At 52.8% G+C, this 19,659-nt stretch overlaps 6 protein-coding genes across 6 annotated transcripts; 3 read left to right on the forward strand and 3 right to left on the reverse strand.

Moving 5' to 3' along the window:
* Window positions 1–218: 218 nt before the first annotated feature.
* Window positions 219–5,719, forward strand: BDZ99DRAFT_444932 (nucleic acid-binding protein; the record flags this gene model as incomplete). The annotated part of the gene is made up of 3 exons (XM_033717904.1): window positions 219–665; window positions 712–5,133; window positions 5,207–5,719. 3 exons carry the CDS (start codon window positions 219–221, stop codon window positions 5,717–5,719), a joined length of 5,382 nt encoding a protein of 1,793 aa, XP_033575958.1.
* Window positions 5,720–6,132: 413 nt separating this feature from the next.
* Window positions 6,133–7,313, forward strand: BDZ99DRAFT_43467 (uncharacterized protein). Its single transcript, XM_033717454.1, has 2 exons — window positions 6,133–6,339; window positions 6,396–7,313. The coding sequence occupies exons 1-2, from the start codon at window positions 6,297–6,299 to the stop codon at window positions 6,941–6,943; spliced, it is 591 nt and encodes a 196-aa protein (XP_033575959.1). The 5' UTR covers window positions 6,133–6,296; the 3' UTR covers window positions 6,944–7,313.
* On the reverse strand, window positions 7,050–9,279 carry BDZ99DRAFT_463837 (PLAC8-domain-containing protein). The gene is made up of 2 exons (XM_033720161.1): window positions 7,752–9,279; window positions 7,050–7,683 (listed from the first exon to the last, which is right to left on the reverse strand). The coding sequence occupies exons 1-2, from the start codon at window positions 9,031–9,033 to the stop codon at window positions 7,454–7,456; spliced, it is 1,512 nt and encodes a 503-aa protein (XP_033575960.1). The 5' UTR covers window positions 9,034–9,279; the 3' UTR covers window positions 7,050–7,453.
* Window positions 9,280–10,339: 1,060 nt separating this feature from the next.
* BDZ99DRAFT_477482 (uncharacterized protein) lies at window positions 10,340–11,162 on the reverse strand (the record flags this gene model as incomplete). Its single annotated transcript, XM_033722119.1, has 3 exons — window positions 10,340–10,387; window positions 10,438–10,611; window positions 10,830–11,162. The coding sequence occupies 3 exons, from the start codon at window positions 11,160–11,162 to the stop codon at window positions 10,340–10,342; spliced, it is 555 nt and encodes a 184-aa protein (XP_033575961.1).
* A 489-nt stretch (window positions 11,163–11,651) lies between these two features.
* On the forward strand, window positions 11,652–16,184 carry BDZ99DRAFT_463840 (TIP120-domain-containing protein). The gene is made up of 3 exons (XM_033720162.1): window positions 11,652–15,115; window positions 15,166–15,504; window positions 15,564–16,184. Exons 1-3 carry the CDS (start codon window positions 11,897–11,899, stop codon window positions 16,011–16,013), a joined length of 4,008 nt encoding a protein of 1,335 aa, XP_033575962.1. The 5' UTR covers window positions 11,652–11,896; the 3' UTR covers window positions 16,014–16,184.
* A 660-nt stretch (window positions 16,185–16,844) lies between these two features.
* Window positions 16,845–17,584, reverse strand: BDZ99DRAFT_521465 (uncharacterized protein; the record flags this gene model as incomplete). The annotated part of the gene is made up of 2 exons (XM_033725625.1): window positions 16,845–17,180; window positions 17,240–17,584. The coding sequence occupies 2 exons, from the start codon at window positions 17,582–17,584 to the stop codon at window positions 16,845–16,847; spliced, it is 681 nt and encodes a 226-aa protein (XP_033575963.1).
* Between the last annotated feature and the right edge of the window lie 2,075 nt (window positions 17,585–19,659).

The raw sequence follows: 19,659 nt of genomic DNA on the forward strand, positions 1-19,659 counted from the left end.
TTGTACCCTATTCAGATTTCTGAAAATTCATTAAAGCACCCCAAGCAGAGGTATACACGCACACACGCCCGTGTAGAGTGCCACATATTTCATGTCCCGCGTGGAAGCGCACCATATGCACGGACCATATGCACGGACCGGAAAAACTCCGACCCCGCCCCATTTTTTCTGTATCGAAACTTTTTTCTCGAAGCTCAAGCAGCACCAGTGTTCCCAAGATGGCGCCCTTAAAACGAGGCGCAGATAGCGAAAGCTCCGAGGCCAAGAAGCTAAAGCACTCGTCCGATAATCGAGCTTCAAAGCGACAACGTAAAGTCGAATCTACCGCCGACGAAAGCAAAGCGAAGCCCTCGTCGGACGTACGAAACCTGCCGAAGACCACAATCTTGAAAAGCGAGGAGACATCCTTCCCCCGAGGTGGCGCTAGTGTTCTTACTCCCTTGGAGCACAAGCAGATTCAGATCGAGGCTACCCAGGACGTACTCTTTGAGCAGTCTGGAAAGAAAAGGACCACAAAAGGCCAGGACGGCGACGACGAAGATGATGGGGAGCCAAAAACGGAGGTGCGGAAGGGAAAGAAACACAAGAAATCGAAGGCGGATAAGAAGGCGAACGCTCAGTTGCCGGAAGAGCCTCAGTTGAAAATTGAGGGTCTGAGCTACAAAGTGAGAAGTTTGCGCAAACGACATGAACACCACTGACCAGTAGCAGAAACTCGTTATCGGATCTATGGTCCTTGGACAGGTCACACAGATCACTTCTCGAGATGTTGTTCTCGCGCTCCCGAATAATCTCTCTGGCTTCATTCCCCTCACCGCTATATCCGACAAGTTTACTAGCAGAATAGAGCAGCTCCTGGAAAATGACGAAGAGGACGAGGATGTCGCTGGCACTGATAAAGAAGACGGCATTGATCTGCAGGCGCTGTTTCACGTTGGACAATACTTGCGAGCATACGTCACGGCAACTGAGAGGGAGCAAAACAAGAGGGGGATTGCCAGAAGCAAGAAACGAATAGAGCTTTCCACCAATCCCACGCTAGTCAACCGAGGCATCTCGAAGTCCGACATCGTTAAAAACAGCATGATACAGGCGTCCGTGCTTAGCAATGAAGAGCATGGACTGGTCATGGATATGGGGTTCGAAGACCAGACCGTCAAAGGATTCATGTCGTCAAAAGAGCTGGGTTCAAAAATAGACCATTCTCTAGTACAGGAGGGTGCTGTCTTTCTGTGCTTGGTTACTGGCCTCACTTCCGACAGCAGAATCATCAAATTGTCTGCAGATCACGAAAAAGCCGCTAACCCTAAAAAATTTGCCTTCCTAGGACAGGCCCCTAGTATCGATCTATTCCTACCCGGAACAGCCGTCGAAATGCTCATTACCGACACATCGTCTGGAGGAGTTACCGGAAAATTGATTGGCCTTTTAGATGCCACTGCGGACCTGTTCCAATCTGGCGCAGCTGTGAGCAAGGATAATATCTCTGACAAGTACAAGATTGGGTCTAAATATCGGGCCAGAGTCATATGCACATTTCCGGATAGCGAGCCCAGGAAAGTTGGTGTGTCCTTGCTAGATCATGTCATCGCATTGGCCTCTCGCACGGAGTTGAAAGATCTCAAGGACCCGTTGGATGCTCTTCAGATATCTTCTATTGTTGAAGAGGCCAGAGTGACCAAAGTCGAGCCTACTACCGGCCTGTTCCTAGACCTTGGCGTTAAGGGTCTTCGGGGCTTTGCTCACATATCAAGGATCAGTAACGAAAAAATCGAGTCTTTGGCCGAGTCTTCGGGTCCTTATAAACTTGAGTCGAAACATCGTGCTCGCGTCATTGGTTATAACCCTATGGATGGGCTTTATGTGGTCTCTCTAGAAAAGAGCGTCCTGGATCAGCCATTCTTTCGCCACGAAGATGTGCAGGTCGGCCAAGTCGTCAAGGGCAAAGTCGAGAAATTAATTGCCACCGGAGCAGGACGATCGGCTGTTATTGTTAACCTTGCGGAAGGGATAACAGGGGTCGTACCGGAAATGCACCTTGCTGACGTTCACTTGCAACACCCCGATCGGAAGTTCAGGGAGGGTGTATCAGTTACAGCAAGAGTTCTTGCCGTCGACCTCAGCAGACGAAAAATTCGGCTCACTCTGAAGAAATCACTGGTCAACTCCGAAACACGGCCATGGACGGACTACGACAAAATTACGGTTGGCATGAAATCTCCTGGTACACTGACACGAGTCATAAGTTCTGGAGCTGTTGTCCAATTCTACGGCCAAATAAAAGCCTGGTTGCCCATATCAGAAATGAGCGAAGCCTACATCGACGACCCTACCATCCACTTCAGGGTTGGACAGGTCGTGGACGTTCGAGTTCTCTTGAATGATCTGAACGGCGAAGACCATAAGCTAGTAGTTTCTTGCAAAGATCCGGAAACCGCCGGTCTTGAGCGGCAGACTGCTATGAATAATTTCTCGCCTGGAGATCTTGTTACTGGGAATGTCAAGGAAAAGTCAGCGGATTCGGTCACTGTTGACCTTGGAGACGGAATCAGGGGCATCATCAGGCTCGCGCAGCTTTCAGACGGCTCTGAGAAGAGAAACAAATCGACACTAGAGCGTGTAGAGGTCGGCCGTCCTTTGCGAGACTTGGTGGTTCTGATGAAAAACGACAAGAAGCCAATTGTCGGCCTCACAAATAAGCCTAGCCTTGTCAAGGACGCGAAAGCCAAAAAGCTAATCACCCGGTTTGAAGACGTCATAAAAGGTCAAAAGGCTCATGGTTTTGTACGGTCGATCGAAGCAGGAAGAATCTTCGTCGAATTCGCTGGTGGGATTGTTGGCTTGTTGCTCAAGTCTCAACTGACCAGCGAGATGGCACAGCTACCGGAATTCGGTCTTCGTCAATACCAGTCCATCACAGCCCGAATACTTGACATCGACGAGAGCAACAGACGATTTCTGCTCACCATGAAGAGTAAGGACGATTTAGCCGAGGCTGTTCCCCCGAAGCCTGTCAAGGAAGAGCTGAAAATTGTGGAGGCTGTAGACTCCTCCATCAAGGCGGTTACAGATTTGCAGTTTGGAAAGACCATTTCAGTTCGCGTCAAATCAGTGAAGAGCACGCAAGTGAACGTTCAAGTCTCTGAGAATATTCATGGTAGGATATATTGCACCGAGGCGTTCGATACTTGGGACGAAATACAAAATAAACAGCACCCACTTCGCCAGTTCCATGCCAACGAGATCCTTCAGGTGAGGATAATTGGATTCCACGACGCGAAAAACCACAGGTTCTTGCCAATTAGTCATCGGCAAGGGAGAAATCCAGTCTACGAGCTCAGCGCGAAGAAGATTCCAAAATTGGCCTCGGTAGACGAGATCCCTACATTGAAAGATGTAACCGTCGGATCTACGTGGACAGCATTCGTCAACCACATCGGAGAAAGCTACCTGTGGGTCAACTTGGCACCCGTCGTGCGAGGCAGAATCGATTTCCTAGATCTCTCTGATGATGTTTCGTTGCTTGCAGATGTCGAAAAGAACTTCCCGATTGGCACAGCTCTCCAGGTCTCTGTCAAAGCTGTCGATGTTGCAGCCAACCGACTAGATCTGACCGCCGGCTCATCCCAAAACAAACTTACGTACAAAGACCTCAAGAAGGGAATGGTGGTCGGAGGACTTGTCCTAAAAGTGACAGAGTCTTCTGTTATCGTTCAAATCAACGACCACATTGCGGGCCGTATCTTCCTTACCGAGCTCGTCGACGACTATTCTCAGGCAAATCCAACCGTTCATACGAGGGGAGACATCATTCGAGTCTGCATTGTCAACGTAGATGTACCGAACAAGAAGGTCGTGCTCTCCACAAGGCCTTCAAACGTCCTCAGTTCTTCCTTGCCTGTCAAAGATCCACAAATCACAGAATTCTCTCAGCTTGAAGTCAACCAAGTTATACGAGGGTTTGTGAAGAGTGTCGCCGACAGTGGACTATTTGTCTTCTTAGGTCTCAACATCATCGGGTATGCCACTGTCTCTGATCTTTCCGATGCCTATATCAAGGATTGGAAGAGCTCATTCGAGGTGGATCAGCTAGTCACTGGCAGAATCACCTCTATTGACACCAAGAAAAAGCAAATCTCATTGAGTTTGAAAGCCTCTGTCTTGGTGGACGACTACGTCCCTCCTGTCGAGTTCAACGATCTGAAGAAGGGAGACATCGTCACAGGTAAAGTTCGGAAAGTTCAGGACTTCGGTGTCTTCATTGTTGTCGATAATTCGAACAACGTCAGTGGTCTGTGTCATCGCAGCGAAATTGCGGACGAGAAAGTTGAGGATCTCAAAGCTTTGTATAAAGAGGGGGATGTGGTCAAGGCCAAGATCTTGAAGGTTGACCCAAAATTGCGAAGAATCAATTTCGGCCTGAAGTACTCTTACTTCAAGAGCAGCTCAGAGGACGCTGAGGAGAGCGACTCGGACGGAGACGTCGGTGGCGTGGAGCTCATGGAGGGAGTTTCAGACGCCGACTCAGAAGGCCAAGCCTTAGAAGATGATGCCGACGTGAGAGACGTCCACGACGTGTCAGACGAGGAGGCCAACGCCGCTGATGAAATGGACATCGACGAAAAACTGTCCGAAAAGGCCGTCTCTGGCCTGAGCACCTCCGGCTTCGACTGGAACGGTACCGACCTCGGCTTTGACAACGGCGCCGCTGGATCAGACTCCGACTCCGACAATGGTGCCGCGAAGAAGAAGAAAAGGCACCGCAAACCAGAGATCAAAGTCGACCGAACAGGAGACCTTGACAAGAACGGCCCTCAATCGGTCGCTGACTTCGAACGCCTGCTACTGGGCCAGCCAAACTCAGCCGAGCTCTGGGTCCGCTACATGGTCTTCCAGCGCGAACTCAACGAAGTCGAGAAAGCCCGCCAAATCGCTCGCCGAGCTCTCTCCTCCATCTTCCCCCGCGAAGAGACCGCGAAGCTAGACGTCTGGACCGCGCTGCTCCATCTCGAGAACGACTTCAGCAGCGACGACGCCATCGACGAGGTGTTCAAGGAAGCGTGCCAGTACAACAACGCGCGGGAGATGCACGATCGCCTCATCAAGATCTATATATTGTCTGGCAAGCTCGATGTAAGCACCCTCCCCCCACTCCCCTACCTATCTTCCTCTTGTGCTTGTGAGTGAGAAGCTAATAAACCCCCAGAAAGCAGACTCCCTCTACCAAACCATGCTCAAAAACAAAACGTTCACCCGTGACCCTGCCCTCTGGCTCTCCTACGCCACCTTCCTCATGACCACCCTCGTCCCGTCCTCGCCCACGCGCGCCCGCGCCCTCCTCCAGCGCGCCACGCAGTCCGTCCCCGCTAACCTCCACCGCCATCTCACGACTAAATTCGCGGCGCTAGAGTATAAATCGCCGAACGGGGACGCGGAGCGCGGCCGCACGATTTTTGAGGGGTTGGTGGCGGCGCAGCCGCGCAAGTGGGACACGTGGGATGTGTATGTGGAGTTGGAGCGGGCGCATGGGGAGAAGGAGAATGTGAGGGGGCTGTTTGAACGGATGGTGAAGGGGAGGGTGAAGAAGCGGAGGGCGGCGGTGGTGTTCAGAAGGTGGGTGGAATTTGAGGAGCTGGAGGGGAGTGCAAAGGGGGTGGAGAGGGTGAGGGCGGTGGAGAGGGAGTGGATGGAGAAGAGGGAGGAGGAGGGGGTGGAGTAGGGGTAGAGAGGGATGGGGTGTGGGAGGGGGCGATTAAATAGTGTAGCCATGTTGGCAGGCGTATAGTTCCGAAGCGTGCGTGTGCATGATATGATCATTCCGATGTTTCCCGATCTTCTTCCCGTAATCTGTGGAACATGAACTTGCCATGTGGTCCAACAGTTGTCACGCGTGTGCTGACTAACCCTTTCTTCTTTTTCTCCTATAAAACCCCGTTCTCCCCATCCTCTCAAGACTTTCCTTCTCATAGGAGATTGGGAGTCTGGCTGGGTGGATCAAAAACGAAGGACCATCACACCCATGGAGTAGTCGGGGTGGGAGATCAAAAACACTCTCACGAAACACATTCATGGAGTCAGAGGGGCGTTCGCTCGTTGCATCAAAATCTCCACCAAAGTCACCTCATGGAGTCTGTGAACTCAACTCCGTCCATCGGCGTATGAAGCCAGAGGCGGTGTTGGGCTCGTTGTGTCAGAACTTTGCCGACCGACTGGTCCAGGGAGTGGTTGGGCAGATCAGCATCGATGTCGCTATTCGCTGATGGTTGGAGAGGGCGGTGTGGGTGGTTTGATCAACAATGTACAACTTTCGGCTGTATGAGGTTGTTGGGTGGGAGATCAGCTTGCAGGATGGTTGGCAACATTGGAGCAGGAGGACGATGTGGGTGGGAGATCAGGTACCTCGATATGGAGGCAACATGGAGTCGGGTGGCAGATCAAAACACTCTCACGAAATACATTCATGGAGTCAGAGGGCGTGTTGGCTAGCTGCATCAAAACTACAAAACACACAAGTGTTATGGAGTCTTTGGAGGGTTCCAATTGCTTGACTCGTTCAACGCTTGGACTCGGAGGGAGGGGATTCGGTGGTGGTTTGATCAACAACGTCTCGGGCAAAGTTCCATGGGGTCGGTGGGAGATCAAAAGCCACTTCAGTGCTTACTTATGGTTGGAAAGGGTCGTTGGTAGTTTGATCAACAACCAGCAGGATCGGTGTACATGGTGTTGGTGGGGGGTCAAACCAGATACTCCCGATATCCATGGAGGAGGAGGAGGCTGTGGTTTGTTCTTTCAACAAGGTTGCGAGAATGGCCGATGGAGTTGGTGGGGTCATAATGAAAAATGTGATCTAGCTATGGAGTCGGAGGAATTTGTGGCTTGTTCTTTCAACAGAAGACACGAGGATGCACGTTGGCGTCGGTGTGGATTCAGAAAGGGACGATAGTGTTGGCTATGTATTTCATGGGGAGTGCGAATCAGAACGAACACCGCGAGATGGGGCGGGGGGGAAGAGGGGTGCTTTACAGTGTAATGATAATGGTGACCGTTACGGGGTGCTGGTAGATAGATGATACAGAGAGTGCTGATCCCTAGCATAGTAAATGACATTTTGCTGAAGGTGGGAACCGTCACTGGTAGGAAACGTCATGATGCTCGAAGTTGATGCAAGACTATGATCCTTAGCATACAAGGGTTTGAAGACGAACGAAGAGGGGTATGGACATTGCAAAAATAATCACTACACTACGCTGCCACGTTTCATCTAACAAAACAAATCAGGAAGACCGCTCATGATACATAAAGTCGTTACAGTAACAAAAGCATCAGAAAGTAGATAAGAAAGTGGGTATCAACAAGCAGTAACATCTCTCTCTTCCTCCCCATCTCGTTCACATTTAATCGTACTCTTTTCTTCCTTCACCAATGCTCTAATCCGAAAGCGGGTTTGAGGGCCTTACCCCCTCGGCGGCGGCGCGTACACCATCTGCCCGGGCGCAGTATACGTCTCCGTATTCGCCGGCCCGGCCCACCGTCTCGAACTCTCCTCTCGATCCCTGATCTCCCTCTCGTTCTGGATAGCCACACAACAGCAGCAACAGCACGCCTTTCCGATGTCGGAGAAGAGGGAGCCGGTGAGTTTATAGAGATGCCTGAGGCGTGTTCTTTGGACTAGCGGGAACAAGCCTATATTTCAATTAGCATCTCCTCACTCCAGTACTCAGGGCTAGTGTTTTGAAGGAGGGGGCACTTACACCACATCCCACACGCACTCGCCATAACCCCACACTGCCCATTAAACGCACTGTACCCCAGCAGCTCCGTCGGGTCCTTCTTCTGACTCCTCTGACTCAGCCGATACGCCGTCCGTCCATAAAGCACGCACGGGCAAAACAGCCCCGTCATACACGTCCCCACATCCCCACCGCACTCGCAAAGTCCATGCTTCCACTCATGCGATTCCCCTCGCGCACTCAAATCCATATTCGGGTGCGCGATCTGCCCCGGTTGATGCCGCTCTAGCTCCAGCCCGTTGGGCCCTGTCGGCGCGTTGGGCGAGAATACAGGAATGTGCGCTGAGACGGCGGAGGTGGGGGAGTAAGGGGTGTCGTTGTGGGCGGAGAGTGGGCGCTGGCGGTTCATGAAGGTGGGTGAGGGAAGGTCGAAATCGATTGGCTTCTTGAGCGGGAGGGCACCGGGAGAGTGAGGTGGGGAGACTGGGGTGTGGGAGTTGAAGGGGGCGGGGGAGTGGGGGGTGATAGGGGTCTTGGTGTTGGTGGGGAGGTCCGGGATGCGGGAGGGCGTGATGGGGGTTTGGTTGGGGGTGCGTTGGCGAGTGTAGGAGGGAATTTGGATCGGAGTGAGCATGAAGGGCATGCTCTGGCGAGGCATGCTTTGGCGGTAGGGTGATACGGGTGTTCTGGCTTCAGCGGCAGGTGCGTACTGAGATGCTCGTTGGTGCTGGGGGAGCGGCGATACGGGTGTTCTAGATTCGACAATTGGTGCGTACATTGCCGGATGTGTTTGCGAAGGAGGCGGGACGTTGTAGGGAGAAGAGGGCTTCTCTTGGGGATACCCAACTGGCAGTGGGCTTACGGGCGATTGTGGTGGATGAGATGCTGGATGAGGTGCCTGTGGTGGAGGAGGTCCCTGGAAAGCCGAGCCAGACTTCTCGGGGGGATATTCGGTCGCAGAATATGCCGGTGCTTGCGTTGTCTGAGGTATCTGTGCATTGAAGATAGATTGAGGTCGTGTGTCTATGGGCGTGACTGGTGATTGAGCTATGGTGCTCATATCGGGTTCGCGTGCGAGTCGTTGAATGGGATCTCTCGGGTGCCTCATGTGGACTGGAGTCTCTTCGTATGACCACTGGCTGTCCACGGACCCTGTAGCCCGGTGGCCATTCCCCAGCTTCGATACGTCCTCGGTCGAGGCCTGCCATGAAAAGCGTTTGTGCTGCCGGTCTGGTAGCTGGAGTCGAGGTTGCTGAGGTCGATTTTGGCGGGGATTCTGCTGTGGGGGCTGTCCGGGATACATGGCGGTGTGTGATTTGCGGCGACGTCTGAGAGGGTTGAAGGTTCAGCAACGGAAGAAAACCCGCTTCACGGTTGGAAATGGAATTTGCAAAGCTCGAGAATGCCAATGCAGCGCTGAAAGGATGTCTGTCGCCAATTTACAAGCTAAGTAAGCATGGACATGGGCAGATCTGCAGCTCGGATGCAACGGGATGGAGTTCTGTTTCGTCTTAAGGAAACCGGCGAGCGACAAGATTTGGGGGGCAGCAGATGCGAACAGTCAGGAGAGGAGTGCGGACGTAAAGAAGAAGCCAGCTCGGTCGCAGGAGACGAGGAGACGAGGAGAAGGCCTCGCATGGCCCACGGCTAGCAGTCTTGTCGTCGCCATGCCTGCGTGGTGGTTGGCTGGGATGCCCCCCGCCGCATGGACCCTCGCCCGTCACAGCGGCAGCCGTGGCCGAGCTTTCCGGCGGCCTCTGAGGGGCCAAGGGGCGTGTGCCTTCGGGGCTGTGGGGGGCGTCGATTTGCTGCTGTGACTTCGGAGCACGCTGTGTGACGACGCCCGCGTGCGGCGCAGCCTCACCAATGCGCGCTATCAGCACCTTGACGACCCGGCTGGCGGCCAACGGGCGCTTAAGAACGAGGCCAGGAACCAGGCACTTGCTGCACCACCAGAACGCTGCGTTCCCCTGCGCAGAGCCGACGCTTGAAACACGCAGCGATGTGGCGACGAGTTGGATCCGGGGTCTGCAACCCCTCGATTCGCCCGGTGCAGCCCGTAGACGCCGGCTACCCGCATGCGGTTAGCAGCGACAGAGCCCTATCTCAGCCCTTGGGTATGTATAAGAGCTTGTCCATCTTGGCCGCCATGAAGACCGCATTGTGGCGGTACCAGCGTGTTGGTGGCAGCAGGAACCCGCCAGTTCACGTTATGCTCGTACCACAGCTGTTGGACGTGGTTGTGGTTGGTGCAGCAGGTGGAAACGACGAAGAATTCAGTACGTCGACATCGTGGCATTGGTTCTCTTGCCGCAGCGATGTACTCCAATCATGAATCTGAATAGTCGACATGCGGTTTCTCAGGTGCTGACATGTTTCTAGACATCGGGGGGTGACAGAGCGTAGACCTCGTGGTAGACATGTGATGAGGCAATGTCATCTATTTCGTGGTGTGGAGGGGTAGACGCAGATTAAGGAGCTCAATATATATAACATGCGGATTACTTTTATCCATTCATTGTACAGGGCAGACCACAGCTGGATGGACTGCTTCTTGCTGCCATATTGACACGCTGAACTCGAAGTCTTATGGAATGCAGTGTGACCAACTACTTGCTCTTGTCCTGGTTCGCCTTGCCTTTCTGCTCGCTCTCAGCCTGCCTCAAGTTAGCTTTCTGCACCAGAGTAGCGAAACTGATGAACCTACACCCGGCCTATCAGCTTGAACGGTGCCCTTTAGCTTAGCGGTCTCTGCTACGCCCTCTCCCTTGGTGCTCTTTGAACCATCGTGGGTGTCTGTAGAATGGTGTGTATCGGCGTTGCTGATGCCTTCTTGCTTGCCGGATGTGCCACCCTTCACGGGTTCCTTTTGGGCGTCGGGCTATCCTGAATTAGTTATACTCGTTGGGGGTACTTGTGGGCTTATGGGCTGCAGTTTAAATTGCTGCAATGCAATTCCAAGGACGAGGACGCGTAAAGCAAGTGCTATGACTAATTGCAACATGTATCAAAAGCCCAATGAGTGGCCAGCAACTGTACATAAACAGATGACGAGAATTGTTTGTACGGTAAATCAATGCTTCAAGTTTCACCACTGACCTTGTCTTCTTTCTTGTCGTCAGCAGGCTTCTCGTCGCCAGAGTCCTTGGGTTCTTCCTTCTCCTCGGAGTCCTTGGTCTCTGCCTTGTCTTCGGAACCCTCCGATTTGCCCTCCGCTTCCTTGACCTCTGGTTCGTCCTTGGATTCAGACTCGTCTTCCTTCTCCCCTTCGGCGTGATGCTCCTCGCCGTGGCCTTCGGCGTGGTGACCTCCCGTTTCGATCGAGCTGAGGATGTAGTAAACGGAGGGTACGGTGATGACGACGCCGACTGCTAGCCTGTACAAACAAACGGCATCAGCAATGATTCCAAACTGGCGTGTTGCTGTGCCCATCGAGGGCTACCCGGCAACCCGGCAGACATCACGTCGGCGCAGGCTTATATCCTCAAGTGAAAGAATCCTACCATGGCAAGTCGCTTGACGCCTTCTTAGCCACATCACCGGCCACATCACTGGCAGAGGCGTATCCTCGTCGGGCTGTGCGCTGAAACGACTGCTGCCACGGGGAAGCCCTTGTCGCCGGGCGAGCGAAGCGTGCGAGCGGCGCCCTGAAGGCGGCGGGCCGTACAAGAACCATGGCGAAGCTGCAAGAGGGCCAATTGGCTCTGATGGGCGCAATTGAGGAGCGAGATGGCGCGGCGGAGAGTAGAGAGTGAGGAAGAGGGTCGCGGGGGCTGGGCCGACGGAAGCAATGCGGATGAGGATGGCATGACCGCAGAAGAGCTACAAGAGCTGCGTAGTCTGCCGTAGAATAGAAGTTGGTCCATGCTCTCTCGATGCCTCACGTTCGCGCTGGCACGCCAATATCACGGCAGGCAGCAGGTCTGGTTCTTCGATTCACCTCGCCCGAATTCCACTCTTCCAAGGCACAGCGTGCAGCCTGCCGAGTCGCAAAGCTGCCGCCTCTCTTCGCCCTCTCACCACCCCTTCTTTTCTCACCAACCTCGCCCGCAATTTGACCCCACAACCACCCCACCAAGACACCTCCGGCGGCGCTGTCACCACCACCATCTAGCTACCTGCACTATCCCGACCGCGAGCTCCTCCGCTGGGTGTGTCTAATCGCTATGGCGGCGTCCAGCGTACCGGTTAACCCGACCTCCCACAACGTGGCCCATCTCCTCCCAAAATTGCACGATGAGGACCCAGACTTCCGCTTTATGGCCTTGAACGACCTTCAGGGCATCCTCCTCGCCGCCCACGCCAAGTTCCTCGACCACGACTATACTACGAGTGCAAAGACTGTGGACGGGCTGCTCAATACCCTCAACGATACCAACGGTGAGGTTCAGAACATGGCCATCAAGTGCCTGGGCCCCTTCGTCAACAAGGTCCCCGAGACTATCCTGTGCCCCATGATCGAGAAGCTGTCAAACCTCCAGACGGATAATACTGTGGACAACTCGATTCCCGCGCTCGCCCTGCGAGAGGTTGTGGTTTCGCTGCCAAGACCGGTGCCTGGTGTTCCTCGTGCGAAGTCGGTGCTGGATGCCTATACAGCCATCAGCAAGGTCTTGATACCGCGTCTGGTGGGATACAATGTGTTACACACGTCGCAGAAGCACCTGAGCTCCCCACCCAAGGGCATGTTGCAAGTGGATCTAGAAACCGGGACCGACAGCAACGCGATCGATGTGCTCACTGAAGTTGCCCGTTGCTTCGGGCCCATGCTCCAGGATGCAGAGGTCAACGCCCTACAGAAGATCACCCTGGAAATACTGGAGAATGACCGTGCCGGCTCTGTTTTGAAGAAAAAGTCTGTTATTGCTATATCAACCCTCGCGAGCTACTTCTCGGATACCCTGCTAAGCAACTTCATCTCACGTCTGATTGAATATTTGCGAGACTCACATTTGACTCGGAGCAAGCGAAAGCTCTACATCACTATCCTCGGTTCAATGGCTAGATCGATTCCTAGGAAGTTTGGTCCCTACTTGAAGACTCTCGCTCCGTTCGTCCTTAGTGCTTTAAGCGCAGAAGAGCTAGAAGAAGAGATGGACACATCTGATGATGAAGGCGATAGGGACCCTGAGGTTGACGAAGTTCGAGAGGCTGCGCTTGTAGCAATTGAGGGTTTCCTTGCTTCCTGCTCCAACGACATGCGTTTATACACAGATGAATGCATTACCTCCGCGTCACGATTCCTCAAGTACGATCCAAATCTCGCCCAGGATGACGACGACGATGACATGGATGCCGAGGAGGACAATGAGGATGCACTCTCAGACGAAGACTTCGAGGAAGAAGGTGGATTTGACGATGAAGACGACGCCAGCTGGAAGGTCCGCCGATGCGCCGCCAAGGTTCTATACACAATCATTGCGACCCGCAGTAACGGCGACTTGCTTGAAGATGGTACTCTGTATGACAAGGTTGCACCTGCTCTGATTGCACGTTTTAGAGAGCGAGAAGAGAACGTTCGGCTAGAAGTTCTTGCAACCCTCTCACGTCTTGTTCGAAACACGGGAAGTGGCCCTGGTTCCGCATTCGGGTCGGGCGAAGACAATGGTGCGATGGGTCCACCTCCTAGCCGTAAGCGGAGACGAGGTGGCAGCGATGCGAGCATGTTTGATGCCCATGCAAATTCGTCCCTGTCCTACGGCTACTCAGGGCCTACAGCGGTACCTACAACCGGTCCGTATGCTAGTCTTGCCAAGCTGAGTCCAGATATTGTGCGCGGAGTATCTCAACTCCTCAAGACCGGACCCCCAGCGACAAAACAAGCCTCAATCGTACTCCTCAAGGACATAGTCATCACTCAGCGAGGAGGCCTACAAGATTATCTAGACCAGATCTTTACACCCGTAGTTGATGCAGCAAAGGCTTCTGGATCTGCCTCATCAAGCGGAGCATCTTCTGCAGCTGCCCATGGACTTCGTGTCCAGGCTCTGCAACTCATTGGAGCCATCGCCGACACCCATGCATCGAAGTCTCTCCAACCTTACTTGTCCAAGACCATACCGGCTTTGATCAGCGGTGCACAGGACAAGTATAGCAAGCTCTCAATAGAGGCCCTGACAGCCACTGAGAAACTGATCATGGCACTCACACCTCCACGATCCGATGAGTCAGGAGAACAGAATCAGCAGTATCTGGACCAGCTGTACAGTGCCTTAGTCAATCGTATTGCTGCCAACGATGCCGATCTCGAGGTACGGCAACGAGCTATTCACGTATTGGGTCTTCTCCTAGGCCGAAGCTCTGGGACAAAAGGCTTGATCTCTCCTGAGAAGCGAACAGCTGGATTAGACTTGCTTGCGGAGCGACTGCGGAATGAGCTCACGCGACTTGCGTCAGTGCGGGCTATCGAGACAATTCTTTCCCTCACCCACGCAGACAATGAGCTGGCACCCACTTGGGTTCGAAGCGTTGCCTTGGAACTTGGTGCTCAGTTGCGGAAAGCAAGCCGATCCCTGCGTGGTGCTAGTCTGAGCTCACTGCGAACCCTTGCGCAAAATCCTGACGCACGAAAACAGCTCGACAAGAAAACGAAGAAGAGCATTGTCGACCTTTTGCTGCCGCTTTTGATTAATACTGATCTACATCTCCTTGGCCCCGCGCTTGTGATATTAGCGACTTTTGTTAAAGACGATGCGAGCGCCGTTGTCAACGACGATCTGAACAAGGCTGTCTGTGCAGTCGTCATCACCTCTCTCGTCGGGAGCCCACTTGAAGCTCTACTCGCTCTTGTCAAGTCCGTAGGCGAGCAGGGTGCTGGAAAAGCTCTTATGCAATCACTATTAAAAGATGTCGGCGTGGCAGGAAGCCCCGAGGTCGTCGGCAAAGTCATTGGAACTCTGCTCGTCTATGGTGGAAAGACTGTTGGCGTGAGACTTGAAGATTTCATTCAAGAGCTACAGACCGCTGCCGACGAGAAGCGGAAGTGCCTCGCATTGGCTGTGCTTGGAGAAGCGTCTCTCCGTTTGGGTCCCCAGTCTCCCTTGGAACCTGGACTTTTCATCCAGTACTTCTCTGTCAAGTCGGATCAAGTGCCACTAGCAGCTGCCGTTGCGCTTGGTCGTGCAGGTGCCGGGAACGTTGAAAAGTACCTGCCTGTCATTTTGCAGACTATGGGCCAACCTTCGAGTCCGCAATACCTGCTCCTGCACTCTGTCAAAGAGATCCTTCAACAGACAGGCACTGGAAACGCCATCATTCCATTCGCTGGTCTTCTTTGGCAGAACCTCGTTGCAGCTTCTCTAACCGAGGACAACAAGGCCATTGGCGCGGAGTGCATTGGTCGTCTTGCCATCATCGACCCGAAGACGTATCTGCCCCAGCTTCAGGAAAGTCCTCATTTGTCTTTCGCACTTTGGAACCAACTAACACGAAATAGGCTTTCCTCAGCGATCGCACATCAAGTGTTCGCGGCATGGTCATATCTGCACTACGCTACACTCTAGCAGATACCGACGAGACTTACGATGACTATCTTCGACCCATTGTCGTACCCATGCTCATGCAAATGCTCAGCGAGCCAGATCTAGAGAACCGACGTTTGGCCCTCACAACCTTCAACTCCGCCATGCACAACAAGCCCGAGATCATCCTCCCAGCATTAGACCAGCTGCTCCCACTCGCTATGAAAGAAACAGTAATCAAGCCAGAACTTGTCCGCGAAGTCCAGATGGGTCCGTTCAAGCACAAGGTCGACGACGGTCTCGAGATCCGAAAGGTACATCTTACCCCTTCACAACCTCACTCCATACAGCTGAATACTAACACATCCTACAGAGCGCCTATGAAACCCTCTACGCGCTCCTCGAAACCGCCTTCTCGCGCCTCAACCCCACCGACCTCGCCGACTGCTTCGACCGCATCGTCGCGGGCGTCTCGGACGAGCACGACATCCGCATCCTCTGCAACCTCATGCTCACCAAACTCATCGTACTGGCGCCCGACGCCACTCTCGCGCGCCTCGAGGCCATCGCCGAGAACTTCCGCAATGTCCTCGCGACGAAGCTAAAGGAGAACGCGGTTAAGCAGGAGGTCGAGAAGCTGGCCGAGGGCCAGAAGGGTGTGCTGAAGGTGAGTATTGCGCTGAATAAGCGGTTTGCGGCGGATGGGGTCGGCCAGGAGGATGCGAGGGTGAGGGTGTGGGGGGTGTATTGGGAGTGGGTGAAGAAGGACTTTCAGGGTTTGCTGAAGGTGGCGGAGGATGAGTTGAAGGAGAAGGATCGTTGAGGGATGGGATTAGGGGAGTGTGAGTGGCATTGGGAAGGGTGTGGGTTGGCTTTAGCGTAAGGATAGGTGAGAGGTAAAATGGAATGGTTGCATCTGTGTTTGGGCGCCTGGGTGTGCAAGTGATGAGGTGACTGGATCTGGAATAGGTGGTTTGAGAATGGTGGAGTGGGGGACTGGAGTGAGTGATGGCTGGTCTCTATGGAGATGCCTATGATAACGAGTCACAGATCCATGAACACTTGGCTGCCGCTGCTTAGAGCTCCTTGATGCGGTTTTTTTATTTTTGAACCCGGGAATTGGAATGATTAGAGAGCTTGCCGGACTACCTCCAGCAGTGGCAGAGCAGTGTACATGAATCAAGGACGAGGCACTGTAAATCGCAGCGGACGATAGATTGGGGAATCCTAGAGCACGTCACTCGCGGGTCAAGTCATACAAAAATACAAGTAAGGCTGAAGGAGAAAAGGTAGCATGAAATCCAAAACTATGAGCCAAGCAGGATATAAGTCAGACCGACCATCGCAGCTGACGACAAGTTGGGGTTATCCGAAGCACGCCACTCGTAAGCCAAAGAATACAAGAATAAACCAGTAACAGAAGGAGAAATCTAACACGTATCTAGCCAGAGCCCAGAACAGTTATACATGCAAATTGGAAGTCAAGCCAAAGAATGAAAGCGCAAAGAAATAAGGGAGAGAGGGGAGCCAACACGAAATCTAAGCCCCAAAACAATGATTCATGCACATTACAAGTCGAGAATGGGTAGATTCCTCCCTCCGCAGCGGTCTCCTTCTACTCCGAGTCAAGTAGCGTAGCTGTGGTACTGGTGGTCTACGATTCTGGCTTCGTTTCTGGAGTTGTATCTGGAGCTGTCGCTGGGTTCGTCTCTGGAGCTTTTTCTGCGTTGCTCCCGGGAGCTGTGTCTAGCCTCGTCTCCGCGTTCATCTCTGCGTTCGTTGCCGAAACATCTTGGATGTCCGCATTCTCAGGGTCCACAGCCGTAGTATCCGAGTCCACAGACGTAGCATCGGGGTCCACCGCCGTAGTATCAGAGTCCACCGCCGCATCCGACCCTTCGCCTCCAGCCTCATCGCCATCCGCACCAGCATCTCTCACAGCCTCCCGCGTTCTCTTTCGTTTTGCTTTCCGCTTTCTTGCCGCCGATTTCTTTTACTCCTCCCACTCTGCCTTTGTAGCGCAACGCGGGCAGGTGAATAGAAACGAACACTCCTCCCCCAACTCCTCCCCCTTTCATTATAACAAGTCTCCTTGAACCTAGTCTTCTCCAGCTCCTCATTGTTGTAGTCGACACAGCGCTTCAGAGCAGACTCTTCTCGAAAGGTGAAATTGTAGCGCATGTATTCGCCAAACCGGACATCTTCAAGGCGGACCGAGAAGGGCTTTCCTTTTCCAGCTTCAAGTGCCTCACGGGTTTCTTCGATTTGTCTAGCTTCAAGTGCCTCACGGGCTTCTTCATTGGAGCAGGGAGCGATTCTGACGAAGTGGCCGTGGGAGAAGGGGTCCTTGCAGACGTCACTAGCCCAAACGCAGTAGTACTTTGCGCGGCACATGGTGGTTGAATGACGGGCCTGCGTACACATAACCTCTCTCCAGATACCATCGTCTCATACCGCGGCCTCCTATACCTAGTCTCCTCCAGCTGCGAATCTTTGTACGCCTCGCACTCCTTCAAAAGGCTTTCTTTACGGAAGGTGAACTGGCAGCGTTGGCTTGCACAACGGACATTGATCATACGTCTTCCACCCTGTTGCCACAGTGCCTTCCACCCTAACTCCTTTCGGGCGTCTACTCTGCTTCAGCTTTAACCTCCCGCTCTCGTTGTACTCGCAGCACAGCTCCAGAGCAGCTTGTTGATCGAAACTGAATTCCCAACACGACCCCGTTATGTTGCGACCCGTGATACTGAAGCTTGCTTTCTTAAAGGGGATGTAGAAGCGAGTGGAGCGACCGAGAAGCTCATGCATCTGTTCGTCGGCGCAAGGGTCGACTTGGACCCATTCAGAGTGGTGGCTCTTTCGGCAGGGCTTGTTTTCGACGACGAAGATGGTTGCGCGGCACATGGTGGGCGGAAGCTGATGTTGTAGATTCGAAAGGGTTCGGGTATCGTGTCGTATTTCGCGGACTTTTCAGTTGGAGTAGCGTTAGTGTATAGCGGAGATGATATTTCAAGCTTAGAGACTTTAGATATTGTTTTCGTTTGTGATGACTGGGTTTAAGGTTGTTTTGTAGTGAAAAAAGGATTTGACCGTCGAGAAGTTATATTATATACTCCTGCAAAGGCCCGCTGACTGCTTAAAAGAACAGACACTGCTCACACTATAACTGCAAATGTGCGCGTTTCAGGTTGAAGTGATGCGATTTTGCTCAAACGATGATGATATGGGGATGACTCTTAAGCGCTATGTGAAGGAGAGAGAACACAGACTTGATTACGCCTGCCAGTCTATCAATCAACGCTCATTATACTTCGTAGATTGCTATCCTCTTCACTACACCAACTATAAGTCAAACCATAGAAAACAGATAAAAGCCTAATCAACTGAAATCTATCCCGCAATCCAGTCAAGACCACCCAATCAATTTACATAGCATCCGCCACATTCCAGTTCACCGGCTCACACGCCTCTTCTCCATCAGACCCCTTAGGCCTCCGCATCATCAGAGTTCACAGCTGTAGCATCCGACTCCACGGCCGTCTCCTCACCCTCATCTTCAGCGCCAGCGACAGGGTCAGTCACTACTTGCGAGCGATGCTTTATCTCCGACACTTTTCCCAGTGCCACTACTCCCTCCCTCGCTCTTCGCCTCTCCACCAGCCATCCACTTCACTTTCCGCTCACACTTTGGACATCTATGCACCAACGAATGGCACCCCTTTATGTTGTGCTTGCTCTTCTCTAACTCTCTGGAGTGATAGTTAGGGCAGCACTTGAGTTTATTTTCCTCGTCAAATTTGAAGTCGAATCGAAAATCCAGGATCACGCTCGAAACGTTATGGAGGGGTATGCACTTGAGTGTGTCGTGGTCGTCGAAATCGAGGGCTCTTCGAACGTCTGCGTTCGTGCAGGGAGTGATCTTCACCCAGTGAGTGTGGCGCCGATGATTGCGGCAATTTCCCGAAGTGTTTGAGACGCGGAAGTATCTTGCTTTGCACATGGTGGTTGTTTGGTGCGAGAGACTGGGGAGGGCGGGTTTGAAGTTGGTATGTTGGTTGGCAAGTTGAGGATTTGGAGTTGGAGCGGTGTTTTTTGTGCCGTGAGGTTGAAGCTTTGCGGTTGAAAGGTTTCGATATCGTTGTTGCTCGTGAAGATTTGGCTTTGAAGTGATGTGGTGTCGAAGAAACAGTATAAACTTTCGAAAAAGCCATAATTTTAGTCCTGCCAAGACTCACTGACTGCTTGAAATGATTACTAGAGGGTTTTACTGTAATTACTTGAAATATCATATTGCCGTCTGAAACTTTGGTTCTGTATCGCTCAAACGATGATGAGACTCCTGAGCGCTACGTCAAGAAGAGCACAGACTCAAACATGACCGCAGTAATCGGTAAACGGATCTCGAAAGAATCAAAGGTGGCAAAATGCATGGAGGATATATTGAAGGTTGTACTACATACTAGTTGTTG

Source organism: Mytilinidion resinicola, assembly GCF_010093595.1.
Source record: "Mytilinidion resinicola strain CBS 304.34 unplaced genomic scaffold BDZ99scaffold_11, whole genome shotgun sequence".
NCBI classification, from domain to species: domain Eukaryota; kingdom Fungi; phylum Ascomycota; class Dothideomycetes; order Mytilinidiales; family Mytilinidiaceae; genus Mytilinidion; species Mytilinidion resinicola.

Bases quoted from the DNA above. Each gene is read 5' to 3' on its own strand.
- BDZ99DRAFT_43467 (XM_033717454.1), top strand. From the start codon at position 6,297: ATGTACAACTTTCGGCTGTATGAGGTTGTTGGGTGGGAGATCA. The intron at 6,340-6,395 runs GCTTGCAGGATG...GTGGGAGATCAG, and splicing joins GGTTGTTGGGTGGGAGATCA to GTACCTCGATATGGAGGCAA.
- BDZ99DRAFT_463837 (XM_033720161.1), bottom strand. From the start codon at position 9,033: ATGTATCCCGGACAGCCCCCACAGCAGAATCCCCGCCAAAATCGACCT. The intron at 7,684-7,751 runs GTAAGTGCCCCC...ATTGAAATATAG, and splicing joins GAGTGCGTGTGGGATGTGGT to GCTTGTTCCCGCTAGTCCAA.
- BDZ99DRAFT_463840 (XM_033720162.1), top strand. From the start codon at position 11,897: ATGGCGGCGTCCAGCGTACCGGTTAACCCGACCTCCCACAACGTGGCC. The intron at 15,116-15,165 runs GAAAGTCCTCAT...AACACGAAATAG, and splicing joins CGTATCTGCCCCAGCTTCAG to GCTTTCCTCAGCGATCGCAC. The intron at 15,505-15,563 runs GTACATCTTACC...CACATCCTACAG, and splicing joins ACGGTCTCGAGATCCGAAAG to AGCGCCTATGAAACCCTCTA.